The 18,210-nt window shown below is 42.5% G+C and overlaps 1 protein-coding gene across 1 annotated transcript; it reads right to left on the bottom strand.

Annotated features, from left to right (window-relative positions):
* Positions 1–3,737: 3,737 nt before the first annotated feature.
* MS4A1 (membrane spanning 4-domains A1) lies at positions 3,738–18,045 on the bottom strand. The gene is made up of 7 exons (XM_066254010.1): positions 17,912–18,045; positions 11,872–12,046; positions 10,869–10,988; positions 9,720–9,776; positions 7,536–7,772; positions 6,058–6,159; positions 3,738–5,144 (listed from the first exon to the last, which is right to left on the bottom strand). Exons 2-7 carry the CDS (start codon positions 12,028–12,030, stop codon positions 4,917–4,919), a joined length of 903 nt encoding a protein of 300 aa, XP_066110107.1. The 5' UTR covers positions 12,031–12,046; positions 17,912–18,045; the 3' UTR covers positions 3,738–4,916.
* Positions 18,046–18,210: the final 165 nt, after the last annotated feature.

The raw sequence follows: 18,210 nt of genomic DNA, 5'->3' as shown, positions 1-18,210 counted from the left end.
CACCATCATTCAGTGAATGTTGGCTGAGGACTATAGGCCCAGTAGCCATGGCCATCACAACCACCAGGCAGGTGCAGGTTCTCATTAGATTCGGATAGATGGTAGAGAAACTATGGAGCTGAAACCTGGTGGGCCACACCTTTTATTCTAGCCTCGCAACAGGCTGGCGAGTACACACAAACACACAGGGCACCAAATCTCACTCACATGTTCTCCGGTTCTACAACCAGGAGAATCTTCTCTGGTTTTTCCTAGAATCAAAGGCCCCACCAGCCTCTGTCACCTCTGGTTCCCCATCTGCATGCCTTCTCCCTTCTCATCTCTGCACAAACTGGCTTCTCCTTCAGCACCCTGCCATCTTGGCTGCTTCTCTGCAAAAACATGGCCTCCTTCTTCTTAAAACTTTTTGGTGTGAAACCCCTCCTCCAGCACACATTGGCATAACAAAGCCCCTTCCCAAGCAGGAAGGTAATTGGCAGTAGCACTTGGCAGCGCCATTTTTAACAAAATGAGCATAAAAATCAAATCACATTTTACAAACTTATTTGCCCAACAAGGACTTACTATGTGCCACATACTCTTTCAAGTGAAGGAGTTTCAGTAATAAACAATGCAGAGTAGACAAGTCCCATCACTCAGGGACTTCTATTCTAGAGAAGAGAAACAAAGATATAAATGATGGAACCATCAGATCGTGACGAGTGAGTGGTAGGCTGAGAATTAACATGAAGTGGGAGGGAGTGTCTAGAGAACACAGTGAAACTGGGCGGTCAGTAAAGGCCTGTGTTATGTTGTTGATTATTCCTGTCATTTTTTCCAAATTCTTGAAATATTGCTTTATAATTGAAACGTATATTTCAGAAGCTATTTAAAGTGATAACTATAGAGTTACCTAAATTACTTTAAGGATTTAGGTTTCATAGTTGAAATTTAGAATAGTGGTCTTCAGACTGATGCACATTAGAATTGTTGTAAGACTTTCTAAAAAATAATCCTTATGCCCAAGCTGAGCCCAGGACAATTGGTAGACTTGTTAGGCTGGCACTCAGGCATCAGGAGTCTTAAAAATTGCCCAGGTGATTGATTCTAGTCTATAGCTTTGGCTGAAAATCAGTGGCTTAAAAAATGTTGCATATTCCAGCTTCTAACACTAACACACCTGCATAAATCTCACTTCAGTTGGAATCGACCCCATTTGTTTCCCCATTCAATGATACCCTTTTCCAAATTTGTCTGTCTCAGAGATTTCCTAGTGATAAAATTTTCAAGAGGTCTTAGGAAAGGGAAAGTGTTTAAAAGACACTGTTGCCATTCCACAGTCGCAAACAAAAGGCCTGCAAACGATACATCCTGGACGCAGCTCAGCTTGTTATTTTGATATGAACCTAATTCGCATTTACTTAAAAGAAAAAAAAATGTATGTGGGTTTTATATAATAAGTTTTGATAAAGTTTTCTACCATCTTGTGACTTGGATTGCTCCTGTCAGAAACTTCAATATTCACTGCAGCTGTTTCCTGCAAAATGCAAAAGCATAACTTTTACAAGTTTCATTTCCTATAAAGATAAAAGCACAGAGACTTGTGAATAGATCTCTGGGCGCTCTTTCACTACAGAAACTGATGGAGAATGTGTCAGTTATAGACAGAGTGAGAGGGTCTTGTCACGTAGGTCCAGCCCGTTCTCTCTTGCTTGTTCTCATCTGGTTCGTAGAGTGATATTGCTCTTGTGTTTGACACTGCAGCCCACAGATTTGTTCCTGTCATATCAGCTGAAGTGGTTGTTCCTGTCAAAGCTGAGAAAATCTTGGTTTGATGATTGAGAACATTGGAAGTCACACTCAGTTGTCAGAATGTCAATAAATTAGAAGTGGGACAACAGACCCCAGCTCTTAAGTGAACAAAGGCAGCCAAACTTTGCAACATCCTCTTGACCAGTAACAGCAGATGGATATATCTGAATGATATAAACTTCACAAAAGCAGGGATTTTTGTTTGTGTTGTCCTCTCTTATACTGTGTACTCATCACCTAGGGCAGTACCAAGACATGGAAGGTGCTAAATAAATATTTGGATTTCCTAAATGAATGTAGCCTTGTATCTATCTGTACCTGCAGGTCTCAGACCACCCGCCTGTTGGGTAATCCTTTCCCTGCTTCTCACTCAGAATGCTGAACCATCTCTCTTCTTTCCTTTAGGACCAAACATTCCAAAACAGTCTGCTCTCACAGTTCTACAGTTTTCATGTCACATTCATTTTTTAATTGATTTTAATTTATTGTGTTTACATAGATTCTAGTGACATTCATTTTTTATCGAATTGCAGTCTGTCCTCTCTCATTCATACTTTTCTAAAATTGTTTCCCCTCATGCTGCCAGTGACTCCCAACTGCCTAATCCAATGACCTCTACTCAACTCTCATTCTCTGGGATTCCTTAGCAACACTCTCAGCTGCCTCCGTGCCCTTTGAGACTCTCATCCTCAGTTTCCGAGACAGATCGCTCTGGAAGTCCCTCTCCTGCTTTATTAGACACCCTCAATTCCCTCTTCAGGAACTTCACTTTCTCCAACAGCTAAACGAGGTCATTCCTTACGAAGTGTCGCCCTCCCCTGGGAGCTCTTATTCGTTCCCATAACCAGCAGTTCTAGGTGAATACTTCATGCAAGTACATTTTCAATCCTGTTCTCTCATCTGATAGTCAAACTATCATTTCCAGATATTGCAAGACAAATCATGGTGAATCTTCAATCTACAGTGTAGAACTATAGATCTGGCATTCTGAGATCATGATCCAATTCCCATGCTTCGCCTTTCTTAGCTCCCTTTCTCCTGCTCCCCCCACCCCATTATCTAAGCTCAAAGCTGAAAGATGCCTTGAAGACCCTGCATAGTGTGGTTCCAGCCTTTCTCCACTGTCTTAAGTCTGATTACACTCTGATTCAACCACGATTTATCCGGCTTATTCTATTAGTGCCCCCAAACATAACTAGAATGCCTTTCTTTTCATCCTATGTAGATATTGCTTTTACATTTACTGTATAATTTCTGCCTACTCTCTAAGGTTCAGCTCAATGCTCCCTCCTCCATGAGATATTCTTGTACTGCTCTCGTGTTCACCTAGCTCACTCTTATTCTGTAGTATTACTGAGCAATTATTTTGTGGTAGGCACTATGGCATTTAACTGTTATTTAGTCCTTCCTCGTTGTCTAATATCAATAGTTCTGTTTTTAAATTGTTTTTATTGGAGTGTAATTCACACACCATAAAACCCACCCTTTTAAAATGTTTTTAATATATTTACAGAATCATGCAACCATCAGAATATTTTAATCACCCCTGAAGGAAACCTGAATTAATTAGTAGTCACTCTTCACTCTCCTTCCCACCCCCACCAGCCTCTGGCAACCACAAGTCTACTTTCTGTTTCTATGAATTTGCCTATGATGGTCACTTTATATAAATAGGACCATATACTTTATGGCATCTTTATCTGGCTTCATGTACTTAACATGGTGTTTTCAAGGGTCATCCATGTTATGACATGTGCTAGTTCATCATTCTTTTTGGTGGCTGAATAATCTTTCATTACATGGGCATACCACACTGTCTTTTTCTGTTCATCAGTTGATATATTTGGGGTTTTTTTCCACTTTTTGGTTATTATGGATAATGCTACTATGAACATTTATATATAATAAAAGATTCTGTGTGATCATGTTCTCAAGTCTCTTGATATATGTATATACCAATGAGTGGGCTACTGGGTCTTGTAGTAACTTACATTTAGCTTTTTGAGGAACTGCCAAACAATTTTTCAGAGCAGCTACACCATCTTACATTACCACTAGCAGAGTATGAGGGTATCTAACACATTGCAGTTTTGATTTGCATTTCCCTAGTGACTAATGGCATTGAGCATCTTTTCATGTGCTTATTGACCATTTGTATATTAGGAGATACAGTATATATAGCCAGTTTTTGCCACTTTTTAAAATTGGCTTGTTTAACTTATTATTGATTTGTAATCTTTCTTTATACATTCTGGATACAAACCCTTATCAGATACATAATTTGCACATATTTTCTCTAGTTCCATGGGATGCATTTTTACTTTCTTTGTATTGCCTTTTGAAGCAAAAAAATTTTAATTTTGATGGTATTCTATTTATTTATTTTGCTTATGTGTTTGGTGTCATACCTAAAACAGTGTTGTCTAAATAATGCAATCCAGAGCCTAGAGTGTGAGTTAGGGAAAACTAAGACAGATAGAGACATGCCTATGGATAAACTGTACTGTTTGTACAAAGGAAAGTTTGGGTGTTGGCCACTTAAAGCCTCTCTGATAGGGAGTTGGGGCCCTAAGAATGTACCACAGTGTCAGCCCCATAGAAAGACAGATGGAATAAGCTCCTTATTACACCTCATTGTTATGTTTACTTTCCTTAAAACAGTGATGCAAAGGGGACTCCATCAGAAATGTAGATGTGGAAGGAATTAGAAATAGCTCAGGGATGGCATGGAGCAATCATTTATCTTTCTCATTAGGCATAGTCTCCCTATTGATAAGAAAAAGAAAGGAAAAAAACAAAAAGTAAAGAAAAACCTATTGTTGCTACTACTATGGCGTAACCAAGGAAAGGCTAGTGAGAAATCACATTCTGCGTTTTTTCTTTCTTTCTTTTTTAATGTAAGAAATCTGGTCCAAAACAATCTGCTACAATAGCTACAATAGCTACCTACATTCTCTGAGTGAGAGAGAGAGAGGGAGCTGTGGTTACTACATACAAAGACCAGAGAGAGACATGGAGGATACGTGCAGAGTGCTTCAAGAAATGAGGGGAAATGTGCCTCTTGAGAGCTATGAACGAACACTAATGCTTAGAAAAGAAAAAGAAAAAAAAACAAAAAAAATAGTTTAGAGGACATTATCATTCTCTATTGGTGAGGATTCCTGGTCTTGGGGAGGTTCTGGAAAGTTTATTTCTGCTTCTGCTTTTTCTTCTTCTTCTTCCTCTAGGACTGGAATAATTTCAATGTCTTCTTCATTCTTTGGTTGACTAGATACTTCAGTCAACTCTATCACTTCTTCCTTTATTTCAACTGCCTGTTCTTTTTTCTCTTCAGCTGACAGGAGAACTACAGTCTAGAATACAAAATTAAACAAACTTTTCTTGACTTTTATCATTGGCACAGTTCCCAACAATCTGAATAGTTCCCAACAATATGGAGAGTTCCCAACAATACAGATAGTTATCAAATACCTCCTCATTTTTACGCTATTTGTTTTCTATCCTGTGTGCTTCCAAGTGCCAGGGTTGATTTCCTAGGGGCTCAGAGTTTTATCAAATCACTTATCAAGACTCATCCTTAGGACCAGCAGTTTCTGCCACTTTTCCTTGAATGATTACACAATATTGGGAAAGAACACTGCCATAATAGAGGAATTTAGATTTTCTCCCTCTGACTTGCCTTTATTGGAAATAATTTTGGCAAAATCATTTCCTGTCTCCAATCCTACTTTTCTCATCTGCAAAATGAAGGAATTAACGATGATTCCTAAATTCTGTTCTAAATCTGACATTCTATGACTCTGAAGCAGTTGATAATAGATATTGCTATCTCCCAGATGTGGAGCTTCTTTGAACCTATTGTTTTGGAAGACTGATTAGATGAAAAGGTGGTGTGTGGGGCGTGTGCAGGGACAGTGGTCGTGGAGAAAGGGAAGTGTGATAAATAAAGTGAAAGAACTAATGGCTTTATCAGCCTTCAACTTTCATTTTTTTACACATTATGTGCTAAGTCAGGCTGGATGCCTGACGTCGAGCAGAAGTCAAGGTTAGTGAGAGGGTACACACATTACAGAACTGCATCCTCTGTCTAACCTTTAGACTTACTTGAAAGTTCAAGACATTTCCTCTCACAGTTGGCATTTTTTGCTTTCTAGAAATATGCCAAAGCCATTTTTCATGAAGCTCCTGGGCTCAAAGTTTCATTGGATTACATTCTCCATAGAGGATCCCTGTTTGGTAAGATGTGACTCTCCTAGGACTACTTACAGCTTTGGGTCTGGAGCACAGTTTTTTCCAGTCATTCTCAACCGTGCCAGCTGTCACAAGTTTCTGGAAGATGGTAAATATCAGCATCACAGCGAAAAGGCTCTAAAGAACAGCAGAAAAATGAAGGTGAAAATATAATAATAAAATATATAAGAAGATGGTGGGTGCTTGGTAAATGACTGCTAATGAAAATTCAATGATTAGAAGATCAATTCTTTAGGCGAGTAATGACTCAGTGCAAGAACTAGTCGTACCTTTATAACCTTAACCCTCAACACAGCTCCTGGCACACAAGCAATAGCTACCACACATTGCTGATAGAAAATAGGAGAGCAATAATTAGTTAAAGAATCAATTCTGGGTAGGAAAAAATAATTACTGAATCCTAAATTAAATTGTATCCAGCTTTATTTAGTTGGTACCACACCAAGGAAACCTCTTGACACTTGGGAAAAGCATTTTTCCCCTTCAAACTCTAATCAAAAACTCCTTGGGGTGAAAGATATTCATAACAATAATATTATTGTTAATGTTAAAGCAAAGACATATAGTTCTTTATATATACTAGTGTTGGGCAGAAAAAATATATTATGCTCACTTTGTTAAAGATGGCGCTGCCCACATGGAAGCCCTCGCCCAGGTGATATTATTGCGTGTTGGGGGTGGGCTGTGGGCAGGCAGGATCCTTATAGCCTGGGGCTTGGTTTTAGGACTAAGCCTTTCTCACCCTTTTTGATGTGGGGTAGACTTTGTATCAGAGACTTGCCTATTTTATATATTGGATTAAAGGTTTTGATTTCTGCACTATAAAGTGCAGCAGATCAGGAGCTTGCTCTCTCAGTTCCTGAGATTAGCATTAGAGCAGAGAGCAGGTTGGAGAGCACAGTAAGGCCACGTGGAGGAGAAGAGAGGCAGCCAAGATGGTGGAGTACTGAAAGAGAAGCCAGTTAGTACAGAGTTTGTGTAGAGAGAAGGAGATGGGGAACAAAAGAGAATGAGGCTAGTGAGCTAGAAACCTTTGATTCTAGGAAACTCGGATAAGTCAGTAGCTTTGGGAGTGCTGAATAGTGGGTTTTGGAGCCCAGTGTGTGTTTTTACTTGTCTGCCGGGTGCAAGCTAGGATTAAAGATAATGGTCCACCAGCTCATGGCTCTGTTGTTTCATTACCATCTGTCTGAATCCAATGTGAACCTGCACGGGCCAGGCGGCTGTGATGGTGGCCGTGGCTACTGGCTTCACAACTAGACACTGATCTAAATGCTTTGCATATATTAACTCATTCCTCACAACTGCCCTATGAGAGAAATACTGTTACCTTCCCCATTTTATAATTAAAATTGAGACAGAATGTGGTTAATATTTTTGCCCAAAGCCATGACGCAATAAGTATCCAATGCAGACATTCTGGATCTAGAATTAATGCTCATAATAAAAATGCCACACTTCCTCTCTGATAAGAAATTACGTCTCACACTTACCAAGAACATAGATCGAATTCTGTAACAATATTGTATATATGAAGCATTCTTCTCAGAGGGGTTAGCTGGTTCACAGTTGTGTATGTTAATGTATGGCACAGAAGCTTTAATAAAGCTCAGACTCTCCATTTTAAAAAAATGAGAAATTGTAATATTAAATATATCCATGATCAAAAGAATGATTCCAGAAATGGCAGCAAAGAGGCTCAAGGAGTTCATTATCATTTTTCCTTTGACCTGAAATGGAGACACAAAGAATAATTAATGGGGTTTGATTTCCATTCGGAGAATTCAAGCTGGGAAGGAATTCCACGTCTTATTTCTCTGGTTCACAGAGGTGCTATACCTAAATCATCCTATACCACACCTCTCTCAGCTGTTTTCACTGTGTCACGGTCAGATCAAAGCTTCCACCCCTCAGCCTTGTTCCTTTCCCAGTCTTCCCCATCTCATTGTATGCCATCACCATCCAATTGGTTTATCAAGAAAAAATTGTAGAAGCAATCCTTAATTCTCGTAGATTGTCCCCTCTACTTCTTGTTACTGCCATTGTCACTATCCTGGTAGACATATCATAAATATCTCTTGGTTAAATGAAGATGAATAGTATTCAGACCATATCTGCCTGTGGGAGAAGATAGCAGGGAGAGAGAGAAGGAGGCCCTTCCATCTCAGGGAAGTGGATGGTACTGAAAGTGTTTATAGAAAAAGAGCACACAGGCCCTGTCTGGTTGGCTCAGTGGTGGAGCGTCGGCCTGGCGTGCGGAAGTCCGGGATTCGATTCCCGACCAGGGCACACAGGAGAGGCGCCCATCTGCTTCTCTACCCCCCCTCCTTCCTCTCTGTCTTTCTCTTCCCCTCTCACAGCCGAGGCTCCACTGGAGCAAAAAGATGGCCCAGGCGCTGGGGATGGCTCCTTGGCCTCTGCCTCAGGTGCTAGAGTGGCTCTGGTCGTGACAGAGCGACAACCCGGATGGGCAGAGCATCGCCCCCTGGTGGGCGTGCCGGGTGAATCCCGGTTGGACGCATGCGGAAGTCTGTCTGACTGCCTCTCCGTTTCCAGCTTCAGAAAAGTCCAAAAAAAAAAAAAAAAAAAAAGAGCACACAGAACCCTCTAGGTCTGGCCCGTGGGTGGAAACCAACAACAGCGAGAATAAGAACACTCCCTATTGACATTGGTTGCAACCAGCCCCAGGCAGCCATCTTTCAAAATGCCATTAGGGCAGTTGCCTCTGGTAGCATAGATTAGGAGGATGTTAGTGGGTGTGTTCTACCTTGCAAGGACATAAAAGGTCAGAACAGAAAAAATAATGACAAGTAACATAATGATCTGAGATTATTGATGATTACTTTAAGAAACACATATTTCACTCCTGACTATACCACTTACAGATCACAAGGCAGTAGGGTGGACTGTATTTGGAGAATAAAACAACATGACCTTCGTAAACAGTTTCCCCCCCAAAACTGAGTTTGTCACACCACCTCTAGAGAGGAACATCTCAACTCACGCAGTCCCTCACTGACTGTGGAAGTGACATAAGTTAGTAATAGCTTAGTAGATGTAAAAAAGTTGGGGGAAGAAACCTACTAGTGACCTCCTGACCTGTACAATGTGAGGAGCTCTTCCTGGCGTAAATGCATCCCCATGAGCAAGACCACTCTGTAGTTCTTTACGGCTCCTGAAGCACTTTCGTGCATACTATTCCATTTCATCCTAATGACAATTTCATGCAGTAGCAAGGACTATTATCTCCATTTTACAGGTGGAAACTCAAAGGTACATGGAGGTAAACTGAGCTCAAAGTTATAGCTCATTGTTAACTAAGACTTGAGTCAATCACAGCACTGATTAGACAATTGCCCTAAATGGTGACCTGAGAAAAACAACACAGCTTTTAAAGAGATCTGTTAATGTCACACAGCATGTTCCAGTCATAAGATCATAAACGTGACCTTCATCCATCCACCTTTAATTCTGTTTTCATAGATGCACTTTTAGGTGGATCTCACTTCCAAATTTTTTGTAAATAAAATCACAGCATGGTAGAGGATCTTTTGTGTTTTAGTGTTGAGAAAACTCAATGCTACTGTGATTCCAATGGCTTTTAAGGGTCTTTGTTTTCAACTGAGAAATTAGATATTTCTCTGACATATAGGAGAGAAGAACATACGATTACTTGCCAAATTCTTCCTGGAGTTTGTGTCTGCTGCTGCCAGGAGTGATCCTGAAATGATGTACTGTAAGGTGGGTGGAAAAGGGTGTGGGAGATGGGAGGATTGGTGGGAGGAGGGAGGCAGAGAAGAAGATTATTTTTTAACATTGAGAATGGTTGTAAAAAAAAGCTACCCACACTTAACCACTTTCACTAAACTACCCAGCCACTTTTATAAAATTCATTTATTCTTTAGTGGTCATATTTCTCCTTTATTCAAGCAGAATTTATATTTCCATGTCAATTAATAGTCACACTGTGAATTTAAGTTTTATTTTAGTTTTTCTGTCTTTCAAGAAAAATTTGTAGACTCACTCTTGGTAGTTCACAATGATTTACATGACTGAGGCCTGTGAGGAATGGATCATGTAGGAAATACTTGGCCTGGATGTCATAGACATCCCATTAACACATTGGCTGCTACAGGAAGTGATGGTAATTATTTCTCATTTTCCTTTTCTACTGTTCAAGTTATAAACTGGAGAAAATTCTTGTTCTTATCAATTTCTTCTTGTTCTGAAAATTTCAATCCTAGACCCATCTTTATCATAGAAACTGCAAAAATATACTGGTGATATAAGCACCACTGCCCCATACCAGACACAGACAGATTTACAAGCTTGGAAAGCACATACACAAAAGAGCTGTAGGAACGGCTCTTCAATTGATAAGCAACGGGAGGTTTATTTGGGATGAGACTAATTTCACCACATGTAATAGTAACTAAACAGAATTGTAGAGAAGAAGGAGCCGTTGGAAGTGGGATGCCCCTACCCCTTTTAGCTTTCTGAAGCATCATGCTATATAGTCCAAATGTCTAGTGCTCTTCTCCCTGCCAAGTGGACTTCGGAGAGGTCATGCTTTGAACAATCTTCCTTCCATGTGTAGATTCATGAAGGGCATCTTTCTCCGGCTTCACATAAAGCATGCCGACTAACTCCCAACCATGGCATTCGTACTCAACTTAGTCAACTCTCTTTCCATTCAATTACTTTAACCAGACAACCTATTTCCTCCGCAACTTTCCTCGACACAGAAATAATCTGGTATATTCCCATGGAACTTTTAAACACTTTTGTCTGCCTCACTCCCTAAATGGTTGTGAAGTTTTACTCACCATAATGCCTCCCCAGAGAGGGTACCACACAGTAACACAGATGGGTGCATAGACCTCCACCTGGATCATCAGGAGGCTGCCCAGGGCAATGTGGAAGAGCCCATTCATAATCTGGACAGCCTGGGGAAAAAATAAGCACACTCGTGGGTGAACTGAAATTATCTTCAAGTTAAAAAGCAGAGATAAGTCTGGAAGCCCTGGCTTTGGGCCTGTGTAACGTGCCCAAAGGAAATGGTGAAGACACCAAGCCATTTGTCTTGTTCAGATACATTTTCTCCACTACTTGGTGTTGGAGACCGAAAAATAAACAGGGTATTTTGCAGTTTGGATATTTTAGGGACAGGGGTGCTGGGAGCTGGCTGTGGGCTGGTAGTCTGCCCAACCCCCCACCTCACCTGCCTAAGTAAGTTAACAAAGGGCTGTGCTTCATTATTCGACCTGCCCGCCCATGTTCCCCGGAAGAAACTGGAAGCTAGTTACTTCTTTGTTTAAAGTGAGATTGACTAGTATGGTGGGAGTTGTCTGTGACTTGCCTTGAAAACTTAATTGAATTGCTAATGGCCCACGTTACCCAGGAATAAAGACGGATGTCTTTCTGGGGGCAGCCATGTTTCTGCGGCAGAACAGTAGTGACTGTTGGCAAGCTGTGGCATTCTCCTGAACCCATCCTATATATGTATATCTTTAAGTCTCTGTTTATCTTTAGTTCAGTTTCGTACCATTTCCCACTCGAGACCCTGGAATAGACTCGTCGCACGGGACGCAGCAACCTGGGGCATTTCCACAGCAGATATGCCTAGGATGCTGGTGATGAACTGAGATGGGAGAACTTCACATGTGGAAGCCTCAAAATCCAACGGGGATATAAGAACGCTGTGATAACTTCCCTGTCCAGCCCTGATTTGACCCACTGTTTCAGACATAAAGAACACCTCAGGTTGGATCAGATACCTTCAAGTTGGATTGCTTCTGTAGGGCATGGAAAGGGGGGCAACTGACTCACCCCCAAAGCCTTAGATTCCCTCATGAAAAAGCTTTGTGTGGGGCCCACCACAGGAGACAGCTTCCTGGGAATGTTTTTTTGCACAGGTTGCATGACCATAGGGCCTTTCATCAGATCTGCTGGGAAAGCTCCACTCATTGAATTTCTGGGTGTCGTCATTTCACCCTCAAAACTCCTAAAAATAAAATAAATAATGAGAAGAGAAAGAACAGGGTTCAATAGTCTTTTATCCTGTGTCATTCGGCCTGAATATATATATGTATTTTTCTGAGATGAGAAGTGGGGAGGCAGAGAGACAGACTCGCACTTGTGCCCAACCGGGATCCACCAGAAAAGCCCACCAGGGGGCGATGTTCTGCCCATCTGGGGCATTGCTTCTTTGCAACTGGAGCCATTCTAGCATCTGAGACAGAGGTCATGGAATCATCCTCAGCACCTGGGCCAACTTTGCTCCAATGAAACCTTGGCTGCAGGAGGGGAAGAGAGAGAGAGAGAGAAAGGAGAGGAGAAAGGCAGAGAAACAGATGGGCGCTTCTCCTGTGTGCCCTGGCTGGGAATCAAACCCAGGACTTCCACATGCCAGGCCTATGTTCTACCACTGAGCCAACCAGCCAGGGCCTGAATTTTTTTTTCTGTATTCTTTCCATGGGTGTCATTCAGGGTAGACACAGCCTCTTCCTTGCAACTTTAGATCTGAGACAAGGCTTACTGCTATGTTCCAAGACAGCATCCAAGGGGTCATCTCAGGCAAGGACAGTATTCCTGACAACTATGTTTGGGGCATATTCGAAGATCTGCATGTCCTATTTGTCTCTCATCCCTGGTTGCTTTTCTTATGCTTTAGTATTGGAAAATGTATTTTGCATTGACTTCACTTTGTCCCTTTACTTAACTGTTTTGGTCCATTAGAATGGACCAGAGACATCATGATAGAGTATGATGATGACTGTCCTTCGAATCAGGAGGGGTTGACTTCAGTCTGCCCTCTACCACTGACTCTGTGACCTTGAGCTATCACTTCAAAGAGGATCTCTAGAGTTGCTCATAAGATCATGGCCTCCTGACTCAGATTGCTTTTGTTTAAATCATGATTCTTCTATTTGCCGCAAAACTTGGCGCAAGATTTTATTTTTAAAGCCTCTGGGCCTCAAGTTCAACTGTAATGTAGGAACAATGATAATTCTTGTTTCATAGGGTTGCTATAAGGCTTACATGGGCTGATGATCTGTGGGAGCCTGGTGTCTTTTCACTCAAGTGTAGCTCAAATGTCAGGTCCTCAGAGAAACCTTCCCTGAGGCTCTATCCACGAGGCATCTTCCTGGTTACTTGCTCCTGCAACAGCCCATTGTATTTGCTGCATAGCACTTATCCCTGTGGGGAATTACCTTGATTGTTTCCTTGCTTGTTTATGATCTGAATCTCATCAAAGCAGAGACTTTGTTCTTCCTTGTCCAGTATCTTAGCAGTTTCTTAGTAAATATGATTGAAAAAATAAATGTATATAAAGTGCCCATGTCTGTAAGAGAACTAGCTGTTCTTGTTTTTAATATTATTACCTTTATGAGCATTAGTTTCTACTGTTTATATATGAAAAATGAGCATAATACTCCTCTCACAGACATTTGTGAGAAATAAGTTAACCTCTCCTTCAAATAGATGGGTAACTATAAATCTATTGAAAACAGAATCTCTGTCTGGGCTGAAGGGAAGAGAGGAGGCTTTGACTGGATGCTTTGCACTTGACTTTGCCTGATCTCTAGATTATCAGATGTCATGTCATGTGGCCTTGGGGATCTGCTTTGTACCACAAACCACCTCACAAGACCCCCACCCAAAAGGAATATATTAATGTAGCCCACTAGGGAGTTTACAGACTGATTCTGGTCACCAGGCAGGATTTTTAGAACTAGTCAGGGGAACGTCAGAAACCATTCTGTTCATTTGAGAAATGAGGAAACTGCGGCCCAGGGGTGAGGTGTGCCTTGTTAAAGACCTTAGTGGCAGAGCCAAGCTGGAAGGCAGTCACCATGATTCTGAGGCTGGTGCTTCTTCTGCTGCACCACAGGCTAGACAACTTAGAGTTGTTCATTGAGCACCTATTATGCACCAAGAATAGTGTATATGCATCTAGTTTCAACTCTCCCAACTCCTTCCTTACTAAGAGGGCATTTGGTCTTTTTTGCAGGCCCGGAAAAGGAGGCTCAGGTTAATTTTCCCAAGGCAAGTGTGGAATGAGCTGGGAGTCATCATACTCCTCCCCAGAGGGCTCATTTTAGTGAGGATGACTTAAAGAACAGAGGTTAGCAATTATTTAAATGATTGAACTATGTTGTTTTTAATTTTTCCATATTTTTCAATTGCATAATGCTGTCTGTATTAGCAGTGAGATAAAACATTTATGTAAGCAAGTTCTACTCGGACTGTGTCTATAGTGGTTAATGGCAGTCATGACCATTGGGGGAATTTTTTTGCTGTTGAATTGATGTCTCATTGTGAAAACTTCTACAAAGCCTTCAAAAAATATTACTACAAAATGGTGGTTTATAAACACAAACATACCTGTTTCTATATGCTACTTCATTTTTTATGCAAATAATCTCTCTAAAATATATTTATTTTTTATGGCAAGTAATGAAAAGTTTCATTCTATGGGATTATATAAAACTAGGCTACAGCCTGACCAGGCAGTGGCGCAGTGGATAGAGTGTTGGACTGGGATGCGGAGGACCCAGGTTTGAGACCCCGAGGTCGCCAGCTTGAGCACGGGCTCATCTGGTTTGAGCGGGGCTCAGTAGCTTGGACCCAAGGTCGCTGGCTTGAGCGGGGGGTTACTCGGTCTGCTGAAGCCCCATTGTCAGGGCACATATGAGAGGGCAATCAATGAACAACTAAGGTGTCGCAACGAGAAACTAATGATTGCTGCTTCTCATCTCTCTCCATTCCTGTCTGTCCCTATCTGTCCCTCTCTCTGACTCTCTCTCTGTCTCTGTAAAATAAAAATAAAAATAAAGAAAATTTAAAACTAGGCTACATACTCCTAAGGATATTGTAGATTCCTGAAGCTTTGCCCTGTTCAAAAAAAAAAATGTTTACAATTACTAGAGCAATGTCCTCACAGTTATGTCCAAAGAATACTTAGTACTCTAGTCAGGGTTACTGAACACATTGATCAAAATGTGGCAAAAGTAGGATCTTATTTTCTTTTTTTTTTTCCTTCATTTTTCTGAAGCTGGAAACGGGGAGAGACAGTCAGACAGACTCCCGCATGCGCCCGACCGGGATCCACCCCGCACGCCCACCAGGGGCGACGCTCTGCCCACCAGGGGGCGATGTTCTGCCCCTCTGGGGCGTCGCCATGTTGCGACCAGAGCCACTCTAGCGCCTGAGGCAGAGGCCACAGAGCCATCCCCAGCGCCCGGGCCATCTCTGCTCCAATGGAGCCTTGGCTGCGGGAGGGGAAGAGAGAGACAGAGAGGAAAGCGCGGCGGAGGGGTGGAGAAGCAAAATGGGCGCTTCTCCTGTGTGCCCTGGCCGGGAATCGAACCCGGGTCCTCCGCACGTGGATCTTATTTTCAATAAGCTATATGAAAACGAGGACTCAGTTGACCAGAAATGGCCCTATTTTATGACAGCAACTTCTGCAAATTTCCTTTGATTTTTAACAAGCACCACTGTTTCTGTCCATCTGCTGAAGAAGAGCTCACAGCCTTCATGGGTTTTGGTTTGAGTTATGACTTTTAGGTCCAATAATTCCATCATTCACTGAGAAGTTTAAAGCTTTTGTTACCTCAACTTCCCCCTTAGTTACCTCAACTTCCTCCTTTGCCACTCAAAATAGTTTTGCATTTTTATCCTTTCTGGCCTCCTGCGTCCTTATCTCTGAGGAACAATGACCTTGCTTCCTTTCCCTCAGCCAGTCATCTCAACCCGTCTCCTTCCACCAAGATGTAGTCCTTCAAAGAAGTCGGACGTTGCAACATCAATCTCACTGTGAGGCAGTGTACCGGGAGCTAGTCCCAGTCCTACTATTGCTTGCTACTTTTGTGATCTCTCTATTCAAAATATTGTTTCGAGAACAATTGAAATACCTTGCAATTTATAAAATAAGTCACATTCGTAGAATAATTGTAATCATCAGGTTGTTTTCTTAATGATTCAAATGTGCTGCGGTGTCCCCCAATCCCAAAGCGCCTCCTTTTAATCTGGTGGTGTCCCCCGCCAGCGCCCGGTCTCCCCTGTCCTTTACACACAGCTTCTCAAAAGCTCATGGTTCCACTCCCACCCTTCACCTGCTCCCCACCCCATTACCCATCACGCTTTGCAGTCAGTTGCACCTCAGCTGAACCTACTCTCTTCAGGGACCGCTGCAGTCACCGGCCTTCCCTTTGGGGTCATCCCTCAGGTTGCTTTATTTCTGTTTCTCCTGTCACCCAGGCTTAAAAAGTTGAAGCCTTCTGTCACTCCAGCTTCTTGGTCTCCCACGTTCAATCCATAGCCAGGTCATGCTGCATCGGCCTCTGTCCTGCAGCTTATCTGGAAGATGGAACTTTTTTCCACCTCCAGTGTCACCTCATGTGTTCAATTCTCATATCCTTTCTTGTTTTAAGCACAAACGTCTTGCTTTTCTGCCTTTGATCTTTCTCTTTTCTAACCCACCTTCCCTCCATCCTTCTGTGATAGAGTTGAGGCAGGATTTAGGGCTCGTTTTGTTAGCCCTTGACCAGACTCCCTAAATTACTACTTAAGGCATGCTCTTTCCTGAACTTGAGGTCTTTCCCCATCCATCACTGCCTACGGGGAAGCCCTTCACAGTTCGCCTCTACCGGACCTCTTCCGCTCTAGCCCGCTGTTCCCTTCCAGAGCCAGAGCCGCAGGCCTGGACACGCCCTTGCTGTCTCTCCCGAATCCTCTCCATCGTGAAATGCCCCTCCTACCCCTTCGCTTTCAGCCACACCCCCAGGAGACATTCACACCACCCAAGGCTGTTCCTGCTCTCCTCACCTCTGGCAAGGACCTCTCTTTCAAAGCCACAGCTCTTTACACTTCTTGTCCCCAGCTGTTTTTTTTACTCATATTGTAACTTCTTGAATAGGGTGTAAATCCCACAAGGAAAATGTCCTACTAAAATTACATAAGAGCCCATTTTGTCCATACTATGAGCTCAGTAGACATTAAAGTGAGCATTAAACTGAACCACTTCCTCAGAGCAGGTTGACAAAATGCTCAGGACATCAGACAGAAAGGTGATCCGATCAGTGAGATCAAACCATTTGATGGGAAACCGGAAGAGAGCCACATTATATCCTGGTTTCAGAGAACAGTTATGACATGGTTGAGATTCATTTCTGTTCCCCATTAGAACGTCCTCTCATCTCCAGTGCCCATTCTTTATCCTAAGCCCCTGTGATAGGTCGGAGGCAGGATTTGGGTCTCCTGCTGGTGTCCACCAGCCCCCTCCAGAACGGTTAGCCTGTGAGGCTTAACATTCACATTTAGCGCCAATAATTATGTTGAGCAGGAGACCTTAGGAGACAAAGGCTTTTAAAGCAAGAAGGATGGAGTTATTTTCATTATAACCACACTAGTTACTTTCTTGTTCAGCAGGAGGCAACTGGTTGTAAGAGTTTCAGGAATTTAGCTCGACTTTAATCTCCCTAATGCAGCGGGTGTTACCGTTGCTGAAATTTTATAGGGTTTAGTAACGTGGCTTGAAGTTATATGACTTGTATGGCTCAAGTGCAGGTTTGAGCCCAGCAGGTTGGTGACTGTGCTCTAATCTACATGCTGCAAGCTGCCATTTGGTAGCATGACTCCCAGTCGACTGGCCAGTGTTGGGAGACAGAAAGAGAAAGAGAGCGATATTAAGAGAGTGGGTGGGCAGCAAGCCTTGATATCACCCTCCTCAAGTCATGACTATCAGAAAATCTGACCCGGAAGCCCTAGAATTAGAGCCGAGAATCTCCAGGCTCCTAGAACCATCCTATACCTTATCTGGTATTCCCTGTTCTGGTCATTTAAACAAAGTAAATTGATTCCTTACCTGAGTCTCTGAGGCCTTAGGGCTCAAGGGCTGAGGTGATGCTTGCTGCTGAGTCCACTTGACTGCTAGTCTCTCGAGTACCCAGGGGTGAGTGCGATAGGCTAGCCTGGGGCCTCTGTGAGCTACCAGGTGACAGGAAATCAGTGGCTTCTGCCACCTTGGGCTTTGCCCTAATTACTTTGGTTTAATACCCATGTACCAGAGCTGAAGGACATACAAAAAAGTTTCTGTCCTACCAGGAGGTTTCACTTCTTGCAAAAGGCCTCAGGGGACCGCATGGCGTACTTCACACGACCTTA

Source organism: Saccopteryx bilineata, chromosome 1 (assembly GCF_036850765.1).
Source record: "Saccopteryx bilineata isolate mSacBil1 chromosome 1, mSacBil1_pri_phased_curated, whole genome shotgun sequence".
NCBI classification, from domain to species: domain Eukaryota; kingdom Metazoa; phylum Chordata; class Mammalia; order Chiroptera; family Emballonuridae; genus Saccopteryx; species Saccopteryx bilineata.
The sequence above is the reverse complement of the archived record's forward strand: the minus strand, read 5'-3'. Positions and strand labels throughout refer to the sequence as shown.

What these genes read in the sequence shown, in the direction of transcription:
- MS4A1 (XM_066254010.1), bottom strand. Translation starts at nt 12,030, where the DNA reads ATGACGACACCCAGAAATTCAATGAGTGGAGCTTTCCCAGCAGATCTG. An exon ending in GGGAATCTAAGGCTTTGGGG is followed by an intron (nt 10,989 to 11,871) that starts GTGAGTCAGTTG and finishes TTTTTTCCCCAG; the next exon opens with GCTGTCCAGATTATGAATGG. An exon ending in CAAACTCCAGGAAGAATTTG is followed by an intron (nt 7,773 to 9,719) that starts GCAAGTAATCGT and finishes TCTCCATTTCAG; the next exon opens with GTCAAAGGAAAAATGATAAT.